The following is a 12,746-nucleotide window of genomic DNA, read 5'->3' on the forward strand; positions in this document are numbered from 1 at the left end:
ATCTTGGCCCTTTCTGTACCCTTTCAGTTGTCCAGGCCAACTTTGTATGCTGTTGGTGCATGCCTAGTGCTGAAAGCAGCATCTAAATGGTTAGGAATAGTTGAGTGTGGGTAGTAATAGGGAAATCTAGAAAAACTTGGAGTCTAGAGATTTGGAAAACCCATACAAAAGGTTGATGATACCCAGTGGGCAAGTGAGAAAAGGGACCATTAGAGGTACTAGTGCCTTTCTGAGAATGGTTCTGAACATACTTATGGGTCACGCCCCACCTCCTCACCTCTCGCTCTCTCTCATTCTTGGTCAGATGCATTTGCTTGAGTATCTGTGAACGTTGTTCCATCACCAGTGTCTTCTCATAGGTGTAGGCAGAGATGTCACTCTCATGCTGTCAGGCAATACAAAAGAAAGTACAAAAATGGAGATGAAAACGAGAACTAGGTTCTTGGGCAGAGCATGGGGGGGGGGGAAGGGGCTTGGGTCCCTGCTGCTCCTCATAAAAAATATTAACAGGTCAATGTGCCCCCACATACACACACTTATAGTGCACTACAAGAATTTTTAATTTGTTTAGGTGAGAATGGAAGAGTCTGATGGAAGGAACCGTGTCTTTGCCACTCTTTTAGTAGAATACCTGCTTCTGGGCAAAAAAAAAAAATGGTAGGGCACGATTTCAGGGCACAAGGAAGCCCTGCTCCCACTTCACCCTAAAATATGGTTGCAACATATGACTAAAGTTATCCTATTCGAATTTCATTCCTTTGAATTCAGCATTTCCTTCCTTCCTGGGTTGCCCTCTTTCCTGGATTAAGGATTACCCTCTCATGAATCATCAGTTACACGTATCTATAGTGGAGGCTCTCAAGTAAAAAGGAACCCTGTTAGTTCCATGAGGTCCTTTCAGTCAGATAAGGAATGAGTCTGTTGGTAACTGTACTCTGACTGATTTCATTAATACACCTCAGCACCAGGAACAATAGATCGTTACTAGCATTTGAGGAGAGGGGGAGAAAGCCCTAAAACTCTCATGACTCACCCTACCTCTCTACCCTCCCCACCGCCACCACCACAGGCATACTTGCTTCCCAAAGCACAAAGACAACTCCCACTGGGAATGCCTCTCCTGAGCTGTTGACTAAATTAGGCACTCCCACTCTCTATAGGGCTTGCTACGACCCAACTTCCCTCCATCTCCTGTCCTCCATATCACCATCATGCATGATCCATTTTCTCTCAACTGCATCCCCTCAAAGTCAGGCTTCCCTAGCCTTGCATTCACTAATCTAATAAACTCATTGTACTAATATGCTAATGGGGAAGGGGCTATAGAGCTCCCCAGGACCCACTCTCCAGTTCCTAAACCACACAAAAGTCATTCTAAAGAAGTACCTTCTGGAGTCATTATTATTTAGTCTTTCTATCATACTATGTTAACTTGTATAAAGTAAATAAAAATAAGAAAAACAGATGAACAAAATACAAATTGGATTAGTGTAAGAATCTCTCTGGCACCAATATTATATATGCAATATATATTGATTATTTATATAAGATAGCTTTATAGCTCTTATCACCTTTCACCTGGAATGTTGCAATAGCCTCTAATTAGACCTTACAACTGCCAAAGAAATTTTTAGTAAAACATAGGTATGTCACACACATATCACTCAATAAACTCCAATGGTTCACTGTTACCTCTAAGATCAAATATAAACTCTTCTGTTTGACATTTAAAGCTTTTCATAACCTACTCCTATCCTATCTTTATAATATTTTAGAACATTACTTCCCTCCATGCACTCTACAATCCAGCTGTACCTGCCTACTAGTTCTTCACACTCAACTCTCCCTCTCCTTTCTCTGGGTTTTTGTCCTAGCTATCCTCAGTGCCTGGAATGACCTCCTTCCTCCCCTCAGACTTTTATAATATCTGGATTTTCTTAGAATTCAGCTCAAGGGCCATCTTCCAGGAAGCCCTACAGTTGCTAATGCCTTCCTCTCTAAGTCTACTTTCCATCTATTCTGTATTTATCTTACATATATTAACTTGTATATTTTCTCTCCCATTAGAATATGAACTCTTTGAGGGTAAGGAATGTTTCTGCTCATTCTTTATAATCCCCAATACTTATCATAATGCCCATCACATAACAAACACTTGATAACTGCTTGTTGATTGATTATAAAGAATACATATATTCCCAAAATTCTTCAAAAAATTATATCTTAAGAATATTATAAAAGTTATATTCTAAGAATATTGTTAGAATATTATAAAAATGTCTTCACTCCTTTAAAAGGTTGCTGATTCCTTCTCTAGACAAAATGCAAATCCCTGCCAATCCCCAAAACTGGAACAATGCTGGGTGCTTAGTAGGCACTTGTTGAATTAATGTAAATAAACAAATGTGTGAATGAAGAAATGGCTATGAATGAAAAATGAATGAATGAATAGACAATTGAATGAGTAGGTGGATAGAGGAGTGGATAAATGAATGGATTAATGAATGGAGTGGGTAAATGAATGAACTAAAATGAATAAGTAGATGAATGAATGAACAGATCAAAGAATGAATGAAACAGGAAGGAATAAAGGTGTAAGGGCATGAATTGGATGCTATATAGGGGAGAGGTCAGAGAGTGACAGGCCAGTGAAAGAAGGGACTGCCCATGGAGTCATCTGAGTGAGGGGGTCAAGGACTCTCCCTCACCATCTCCACCACCTCCACCTCTGCTGTAATTCGAAGGTGGTAAAGAAAAGTTGTCAGGTCCTTCTTCATCTGGATACTATTGTCATCCATCTGTGCCACTGTGAAGATGCGCATCTTGCACTTGCGCCACACCTTAGGGCAGGGGATGGGGAGTGAGGAGACATAATTCAGAGATGGTGAGATACCTTCTAGAGAGAGACATTGGAAGAAATGCCCAGGCTCCCACACCACTGGGCAGAAAAGGGAGTTACAGATACAATTCAATGGTAAAAGGAATCCCTGTCTTGATCCCATCCAACCAAAAAAAATTATGCCTAAGGTTCGTCCCCTAAGCATTTTCTCCAGGATCCTTTGGAGAGGCACTTCAGATTAGTAGAAAGAGCAAAGGACTAGAGGTTAAAGACTCCTAGTCCTGGCTCTGCCACACATTTTAATCAGACACACCCTTTTACAATTATCTTGATAACTGCTTTAGCATGAGCAAATAAATTGCCATTACTGGGCCTCAACTTTCTTGTCTTGTTAAAAGAGATATTTGTTCTAGACTAGAGGTTCCTTAAGGGTCCTTTCCAGCACTGACATTCTATTCAACGGCCCCTTTAGTTTGGGTATTTTATAATCTAAGGTCCCTTCCAAATCCAAATTTCTATAACTATCTATATATTTATCAGCTACTTTCCTAAGAAGAGTCCTTAAGGGATCTCTGGGCACTTGGAAGAGTAGAGATACTAAAAGGGCAGAAAGTTGATATGGAAATGTGACTGAAAGAAGGAGATACATCTCAACTTCCACTCCTTTGAAATGTTTTTTTTTTCCAGTTTCCAAATTCCCTGCTTCACTACCTAGCCCAGTTTCCAGCCCCCACACATCATCCCTTCTTCTGTACTCCAGCACTCCCCATCTCACCACCATAAACACAAACCTTGTGGTGCTTCAACAGGAAAGGCAGTAACATGAGCATGCCACCATCATGCACAATCCACCACACATCAATGCTGCCTTCAGAAAAGCGCTCAGGATTCCCAGGAAACATGGATACATTCTTGGTTACAAGCAATGCCAAGTGTCCAGCTGTGGTCTCCCGAACCAGTTCTGAGATGACAATATCAGCATGAGCCTCGGGCCTAGAGCTCTGAAGGCTGAGCTCCCTCCTCCCTCTGAATCCCATGAATGGCTAGCTTCCCCTTCAAATATGACTATATTGATCGCTGTTCCCTTGGAGCCTGCTTCTGGCCTGCTCAACCTGAGCACTAAACCAGGGGTCAGATGCCTGGAGTTCCAGTTCCAAGTCATGATTTATTTACTCTGTGGCCTTGAGCAAAACATTTAACCCCTCTGTAGCTCAGTTTCTCCTTAAACAAAATGGAAATAACAATCCCTGCCCTAGAGGCTTGTTGTGAGGCTAAAATGAGACATGTGAAAGCTCTTTGCAGAGTATGATAAGTAGGATTATTCATCATCTGTGAACTGTATTTGCCTTCAGCCTAGTGTGTCCCATGTCCACTGTGCCTTGTAAATCATCCCCTGGAGCACAGAGACAAAGACACAAAGGCAGAAGGAAGAATAATAATAATGACAATTATATTGCTCTTTAAGGTTTGAGAAGCATATTTATCCTGTTAGAGCCTCACAATTGTCCTGTGAGATTGGACTATGGGTGTCATTATTCTCATTTTATATACAAAGAAAACAAAGCTTGCCTGTGGTCAATGTTAGTTAATGTTAGTGGTAAGATTTGAACCCGGGTCTCCTAGACCTCAAATCCAGCACCTTATCTTCTATACCACACTCTCAAAGAGACATAGCAGTAGAAGCAGGGAAACTGAAGGAAGCAAATAGGAAAAAACAGAAGCAGAGACAGCATGGGGACAGAACAAACAAACAAAAGTAGTCAGAGACAGAGTCAGAGGAATTTAGGGTAGAGACAGAAACAGATAGAAATGGGCAGAGAGGACCAAGAGACAGTCTTAGAGAGAGAAACAGATGGTGATAGAAATAGATCTGGTCCTAAAAAAGAACAAACTTTGTGACCCTCCCTGGCATGGGGCCCACTCCAAGTGCCCCTTCCAAAAGATCCCCTTACCGATGAAGTTCCTCCAGGTCTGGTGGTCCTCCTTCTGGCGCCAGTTCCGGGGCCAACCAACTAGCACAGTGTTATGCTGTAAGCCCCCAAGTCCCCCTGACTGGATGAGGTGTGATACCCCATCCCGAAGGTTGGAAGAGATCACCACCTGGCAGAAACCCTTCACCTTTTCAGCCTCCATCAGTCGGCGGATAGACTTGAGTGAATGAGAGGGGACACAGGGGACAAAAAATAGAATCAGAAGCAGCTGAAGCCTTTTAGCTCTAGCTTCCTCAGTCCCTCTGACAGATGAATGACCAAAGCCCAGTGGAGCAACACCCAAAGCTATCAGGCTGCATAAGGAACCAGGAACCCTCTTCTTGTACATGGCCTCCAAGCTTCCCTCTACAGTTTACCCTCACCACTCCTGGCCTCATCCCTGAGAATGGTGGGTCCTCCCAGCCCTATGGATTTCTAAACTGGTGAACACTCTGGTACAATGGGAAAAGCCCCAGACTAGCAATCAATAGGTCTAGCTATGAGTCCCATCTCTTCCTCTAACTCTGTGACCTTGAACAAATCATGTGACCCTCTAGGTCCTAGTATCTTCACCTGCAAAAATGAAGAAGCTGGACAGGATTATCTCTAAGGTTCTTTCCAACTTTAACATCTCATGATGCTATTCTGGGAAACATGGGTATGGAAGTGGAAGGAGGAGTGGATTTTTAGTCAGATTCAATTTCTGATTCTGTCATTAATGCGACATTTTGGGCTAGTCTCTTCCCTCAGTCTAGGCTTCAGTTTTCTCCTATGCAAAATTAGGGGGATTAGATCGACTCTGATCTCTAAGGTTCCTTCCAGTTTTTACATTACAATAATTTCTGGATGGGAGTAGCTCAAACTAATCTTTCAAGGCCTTCCCACTCTCAAGCCTATGATACTTTGATACCTCTTCCGCCCGCTGGGCCTGGGGGTGGTTGTCCAAGAAGGTGCCCTCCAGCACAGAGCCCACAATGGTCAGACCCTTCCCAGCCTTGAGTTGAGAGGTCAATGAGAGTAGCTGTGGATGCACCACATTCTGGTCCTGGTCCACTCGAACAAGCACAAGCAGCTGGGGCCTGGAATGAGAGGCAGGATTGAGGGGAGAGAGAATGATATGATGAGAAACTGGTTCAAGGCCATCATGGAATAACTAGCAAGAGAGAACCTGCATGGTATCGAACATGAGACATAGATTCAGGCCTTGACCAAGGGGAGATGGGTCTTAAAGAACCATGGACAGGGAGGGAGCTAAGAGAATGAGGCTATACCCCTAGTTCTCTTACTGACTTACTGTATCACCTTGGAGAAGTCATTTCCCATCTTCTTACACCTTATTCTTCTCTAACTGTTCCACACAGCACTACATCTCCTGACTCTGAGCATTCTGTCTCATGCCTGCAATGCTCTTCTGCCTCATTTCCACCTTCTGTCATTCATGGCTTTCTTCAGGTCTCATCTAAAATCCCACCTTCTGCAAGAAGTCTTTCCCAGCCCTTCTTAACATTATTACCTTCCCTCTGAGACTACTCCCAGTTTATCCTGAACATAGCTTGTTGTATGCAGTTGTTTACATGTCTCCCCCATCAGACTGAATTCCTAGAGAGTAGAGACTGTTTTTTGCCTTTCTTTGTACCCTCAGCACTTAATACTGTACCTGGCACATAGCAGGCCCTCAATTAATGCTACTTAACTCAGTGACTAATTTATCTTGCTTCATTTTCCTCATGTGTAAGATGAAAGCACTGGATATGGGGAGATGGTTTCTAAGGTCCCTCCCTGGTCTGGCATGCTATGTTCTAAGGTCTTTGCATCTCTAACATTCAATGAGTCAATATCCAGCACATGGTATCTGTTGGGGGTTTGGGGAGTGGGGAGAAGGGCTTTGGGAACAGGTGAAAAAGTAGAAATCTACTCAGCTTTAGGGTAGAGTCAGTTCTCCAAGCATGGAAAATTCTTTGAAGAGAATTTATTGAATAGGAATGGAGTGGAATAGATGTCAGAATAAGCAGAGGAAGCTAAAGGGGTCAGGTTCAAGGAGCGTTCCCCTTCCTCCCACACCCCTGCTACTCACCTCCAGTTTTTGGTGTGGGGAGGACCTTCTTCCAACCTCAACAGGGCATACCGGGCAGCACTGAGGGATAGTCCTCTAATCCCATCACCCCACTCCTTCTCTGCCCTAAGGTCAAAAAAGGTATAGAAAGGCATTAATCAAGGGGACCTGGTAGACCTATAATTATCTGAATTCAGGGTTATAGGGGCTGAGATGCTTAACCTCAAATTCCCCTCAGGGAATTGAGGGAAGGAAAGAAAGAAAGAATAAAGGAAGGAAGGAAGGAAGGAAGGAAGGAAGGAAGGAAGGAAGGAAGGAAGGAAGGAAGGGTGGGAGGGAGGGAGGAAGGGATCATTTAATTTTTCCTTTACTTTTCCAGCAACCTATCCATTCTCTTTACCATTTCCCTCACCCAATACCCTCTCCCCCAACACTCCTCATTTCCCATATCTCCAATTGAATCCAGTTTCTTCCTTTGCTCAATGCCATCCCAGTTCCTTCTATCATCCCCAACATTTTCTAATCCCTTCTTCTTATCCCCTCCCCCACCCTAAACTTCAGCTATCACTCACCCTCGGTATTCAATGTATTTGTAGATGAGACCAGCAATGAGCATGGCAACCAGGGCATAGTACCAGGAGCATATGAACATGAGAGCCAAGCAGAGGCTCATACCCAGAAAGGAGAGGGTCCTGAAAGAACATAGGACAGAGCCATGGAATAAGCACCAATTTTTCTCCCTCCAATCTACAAGACTTTTTCCTGGGGAAAATCTATATGTCCCTTCAGCATACACATATCTTGGTGAAATAATGTTATAGTGGTCATCTGATAAGATTCTGTGGAAGGATAAAATTCAGCCACTTTAAGAGCTAGTTTCATTTTGGCATTTTCATCACTGGAAAAGGGGTAGAGGAGCAGATTCTTCTCCTCCCCACCTCTTAACCTATTGCTTGGTTTCAGGGCTGGTGCTGGGATATATTGTGCATCTTAGGAACAGACAGCCCCCTCTCAGCCTATGACTCGTTCATTCAAGTTAGGGCAGAGGCCAGCTAAAAGTTGTTCTACAAATAAAGAAGGCAACTAGGATGTAGGATACACAAAGACAGGAGAAATTAAGGAATAATTAAGGAATGGGGTCTCCCAATCAGCCCAGGTGTTAGGAAGCAGTGAGGCAGCTTCTTAAAAATTGACCAGAAGAACTTACAAGAAATCGGACTATGGAAGAGTCAACCGGTAAAAATGAATGGAAAGACCTCCTCCCTCCCCCCTTCCGCTTAGAGGATAGAGTCCTTCTTTAGAATCTTTCTTTCCCTCAATAGAGAGTTCCAGAGCTAGCAGACAAGGGTGGGGAGAGCTCAACATGGGCAATGGCCAGCCCCAGAGTGCACACCAGTGATAGTAGCGGAAACGGGGCCTCCAGTTGGGTGTCCTCAGTAGCGTCTGCACTGCACAGGCCAAGTTCACAAACATGTAGCACATCAGAAAGAACCTGGAGCAGAGAAAGGGCATAAAAGACAGAGAGAGACAGGCTTGTTCTCAGAGTGCAGAACCAGCAGCACGGGGAAAACTTCAGTCAGGCAGATTTTAGCTCATTTAAGGAAAAGCCTCCTGACAATTAGAGCTATCCTGTGGGGTGGGTCATCTTGAAAGGTAGTGTTTTTCCCCTCATTAGTGAATTCGAGAAAAGACTGGATTTGTAGAATGGATTCTTGTTCAGCTATAGATTGGACTGTTCAGATATAGAATGGCCTCTGATGTCCCTTCCAGCTCTTAATTTCTGTGATAGGGACAGAGACAGAAACAGAAACTGCACGATTGAGGTATTTGTTGCAAAGGAGCTAGTCCTGGCTTGGGAATCAAGAGACCTGGATTTTAGCCCCAGACATGTCACCTAAGATCTCTATGTGATCTTAGGCAAGTCATTTTCCCTCTCTTGGCCTCAGTTTCCTCCTTTGTAAAAGGAGGGGGGTTGAACTAGGTGAGTTCTGAAATCCATCCTAGCTTTAACGTTATGTAATTCTTTGGTGAAATGAACAAAGAGGACAAAAACACAAAAATGAGACAGAGACATAGAGACCTAAGAAAGACTGAAACTCAGAAAATGGGTAAGAGTTGTCCAGGATGGGTGGGTGGTAACCAGAACCCAATAGGGGATTATGGACTCAAGTTCTGACTTCTTTTTGAACAATGCAATAAAATTCCAATAGAATGGAATAACATGGATGCCCTCTTAGAATTTGTTGTGAAGGAGAGTGACCTTTAGATATATTGAAAGGGCTATGAGGACATGCTGACTGTTGCATCAGGATTCACAGAGGAAGATGAAGGGAAGACTCCACATGAACAAAACAGAAGGAAGAAAGAATAATGTGGAGGGGTGGCTAGGTGGCACAGTAGATAGAGCACTGGCCCTGGAGTCAGGAAGATCTGAGTTCAAATACAGTCTCAGACAGTTAACACTTACTAGCTTGTGTGACCTGGGGCGAGTCACTTAACCCCAATTGCCCTGCCTTCCCCCATCCAAAAAGGAAAAAAAGAATAACATAGAAATATTAGGGAGAGGGGAGCCCACATGGAAAGTATGGAGGAAGGGAGAATGTCCTTTGCTTGACTGTATTTATTTGTTACAAATGAAGGCTCTATTCAGGAAAGGGGTAATTCAGAATGATATTGATATTGAAAATTATATTGAATGATAATGAAATTACATTGAAAAAAGTTTCATCAAAAACATTTAAAAAAGGAAAAAAGATGAGAGAGAAAAGAGCCTCACATGAAAAATGGAAGAAGAAAGTAACCCACTTCAACAGGAATGGGGGAAAGGGAGTTAAATGGAAATAAATAAGACAGTGGCAGGGCACCCAAATTGAGACAGTGAGGGAGAAGAAGAAGGGATACTCACATGGAGAGAATTGGGGCAACCTCATCTAGGGAGGCAATGAGGATGCCAATCTCGCAGATGCAGGCAGTCAGGAGTAGGGCCCATGTTGGCTCCCCATTGGCTTTGCCATGGCCAAAGACCTGAGGGCAGAACAACAATCATGTTAAGACTGGGACAGAAAAAATAGGGTCTTTCCATTCCTCTCCCTTAACCCTAAGATCCAGAAAAGCAGAGGCTCTAGGGGGGAATGGGTTGGGGAGGCAAATGGGATATTATCCCCATCCATCCCTTCCCTGATAGGCCCCTGGGCACCAAATCCTTTCCAGCTACAGGACCATCCCTAACATGTACATATTAGGCCTGGGTCATCTCTAGGAAGAATAATTGACCCAGTGCATACTGAAAGGGGTGTGGGATATGTGTGATTTGGGAGGGAGTATGAAGAGGTCTGAAGCTATCTCCAGGGAATATGAAATATCCAGGTTATGGGCAGGGGGGACCTCCAAAGTTATTCCCAAGGAATAGGAAAGGATCTAGAGTATAGAACACAGGGTAGCTCCTAGGGAGGGTGGGACTTGGGGATTTGAGGGGAGTGTGGCCTAGGGCATCCAGTCAGGGTTGTGAAGTGGACTATACTGTCACATCTAGGGACATAACAAGATCTATAAAGACCAAGGTCTGTAGAGACAAGGTCTATATGTGTATAAGCCTTAAATCTTATGCACCAACATGAGCTGGGGAGTTACCTCCTTTTCCTCCCAACCCCAGTCCCTGTTTAGTTGTCCAGTTGCATCCAGAAGATATGGGCAAACTTCAGAGAAGATAAGCTCTAAAGCATGGAGCCCAGAATCACCTCAGTTTGCCCTAGAAATGAATCTGCTCCCCAAAAGATGATATTGCCCATGAGTTCTGGTACCCAATGTGACATACCCCTCCTTTATTTCCTACACACACACACCCCTACCTCCCCCCTAAATCACTTGCCACTGACCCTCAAGAAGGGCACAATGCCATCCCGAGAGATGGCCTGCAGGAGGCGAGGGGCTCCTGTGAGACTCTGCAGCCCGGCACCACAGGTGGAGAAGAAGGAGCCAATGACAATGACCCATGGGGAGGGCCAAGCCAGAGTGCCCACCACCAGGTTCCCGTTCACTGCTTCACCAAACCTAGGAAAAGGCAACTCTTGGGCAGGGGCTCCACTGATATGAGTGGCACCCACATAACCCTGCTCACACCCTCCACTCAACCCTCCCACAGTCCAAGATAACAGGTACTTATCTTTTAAGGATCTTTCAGACCCCTTCTAGTTCTCTTTCTATGATTTCATGCATCTATGGGGACATCCTATGTACCCAGCCCTAGACTCGATGCTATGGGGAATCACAGAGAATCCTAACACATGGTCCCTGTCCTTGGAGAGTTCATAGTCTATTTGTGGAGCAAAGAGAAATGTGAAATGGCTGGAGACCTACATATGACGTATATGAGTAAGAGCTGAGTGATAGAGTGAATGTGTGTTATAAGAGCTCAGAGGAGCAAGGTATCATTGTGAGCAGTCAAGGGAGGCTTCTTTAAGGAGGAGAGAATTTCACCGTGGGTAAAGTTTGGATAATTGAGGAGGAGGTACTGGCAGAGAAACAAAGGTATGGGTGGCAATGTCTAAGGCAGGAAGTTGTGAGGAGGTGAGCCTGGTTGGAACAGAAGACTCATACTGAAAAGGTACCGGAGAGGAGTTTGGAGCAGATTGTGAAAGGTCTTAGAATACCAGGTTAAGAGCTTGGATTTTGTCCTAAAGACAATAGTCATTGTAGGTTCCTGATCAGCAAAGTGACATTTTCATCTGGTGGTATTTTAGTCTTGGTCTGGTGGCAGGTACACACCCTCTCTCTTCAGTCCCTCCTTTCCAATCCTTTCTGAGCGTTTGGCTTCCCTGAAATACCCATCATCCTACTTACTTGTCCCTCAGGACGACTCCCTCAATGCAGGCTCCAAACAGGACTACAGAGCTGATGTCTTTGGATTGCAGAGTGAAGGAGAATGAATCCAAGATGACAAAATCCTGTCCAGAGAATTGGGAGCCCCTGCCTCTCTCCTGGAACACACACACACACACACACACACACACACCCATCCTCTACTCAACCACTTCATCTAAGTTAGCTTGGGACTTTGGAGTACTCAACAAACCAGGGCTGCCCCTAAACAGGCCAGGGCTGGTAGTGAAAAAACAGATTTTAGTACTGGAACTACCATTAATTTGTGTGATGCTAAAAAAGTCACTTTCCTTTATGTGTCTCATTTTTTTCCTATGTAAAATGAAGAGTTTGGACTACTAGGCAGTCTCTAAGATCTTGATCTAGCATTCTATGGTCTAAAATCTCTTTCAATTCTGAGGTTTTATGTGTCTAAGGATACAGACAGCAGAAGTGGTAGCGATAGCCAAGATGGTACCAGTAGGGATGGACTTCTGGGCATCACGAAGGTCCCCTGAGCGATTGGAACCAGCCATTATCCCTGTGGACAGAGTAATATAGCTGGAGCCAGGGCTAGAAGCAGGAGAGTAAGGGACAATCCAGAAAGTAGGACATATACACAAGCACATCATCTCCCTCATCCCAAGTTTCTGCCTCTCCCTCCTTCCCTTCACCTGTGACTGAGGGGAAATAGATGCCGACCAGGAGGGTGAAATAGGAGGTCATGTCACTGAAGACATAGGGCTGATCCAGGTTGAGAGGAGTTGTCTCAGGAAGGGGTATTGAAGGCGTCCCCTGCCTCTCTACGATCACTCCTTTGGTCAGGTAAGTGCTCCAAAGGTTTTCTGTGGAGAGAAAGGTATTCTAATGGAGACTAAGGTCAGGACACTCAGGATAAAAGATCAACAGTCAGAGTCTCTTTGGGGCAGCGGGGGGGGGTCTAGATCGGAAGAGGGGGGGGGGGGGGAGGAGGGGCTTCGGGCTAATAGCAACTTTCTCATTGAAAAATCACACATCAAACAACCTT

General features: G+C 44.4%; 1 protein-coding gene across 2 annotated transcripts in view; it reads right to left on the bottom strand.

The window, feature by feature from the left end:
- SLC12A5 (solute carrier family 12 member 5) overlaps positions 1-12,746 on the bottom strand; it is a 40,867-nt gene that overhangs the window by 4,671 nt on the left and 23,450 nt on the right. For both annotated transcript variants that reach the window (XM_069062727.1, XM_069062728.1), the window contains exons 9-21: positions 12,394-12,564; positions 12,162-12,260; positions 11,702-11,759; positions 10,738-10,912; positions 9,768-9,886; positions 8,256-8,354; positions 7,435-7,554; positions 6,884-6,988; positions 5,720-5,888; positions 4,792-4,987; positions 3,631-3,800; positions 2,709-2,840; positions 278-385 (exon numbers count right to left, since the gene is read on the bottom strand). In XM_069062727.1, coding sequence (XP_068918828.1) covers positions 278-385; positions 2,709-2,840; positions 3,631-3,800; positions 4,792-4,987; positions 5,720-5,888; positions 6,884-6,988; positions 7,435-7,554; positions 8,256-8,354; positions 9,768-9,886; positions 10,738-10,912; positions 11,702-11,759; positions 12,162-12,260; positions 12,394-12,564 — 1,721 coding nt within the window. The remainder of the gene's footprint in view (positions 1-277; positions 386-2,708; positions 2,841-3,630; positions 3,801-4,791; positions 4,988-5,719; positions 5,889-6,883; positions 6,989-7,434; positions 7,555-8,255; positions 8,355-9,767; positions 9,887-10,737; positions 10,913-11,701; positions 11,760-12,161; positions 12,261-12,393; positions 12,565-12,746) is intronic.

Source organism: Petaurus breviceps, unplaced genomic scaffold (assembly GCF_028583685.1).
Source record: "Petaurus breviceps papuanus isolate PSGF00001 unplaced genomic scaffold, PetGlider_PUasm1.0 90503, whole genome shotgun sequence".
Classification (NCBI taxonomy): Eukaryota; Metazoa; Chordata; class Mammalia; order Diprotodontia; family Petauridae; genus Petaurus; species Petaurus breviceps.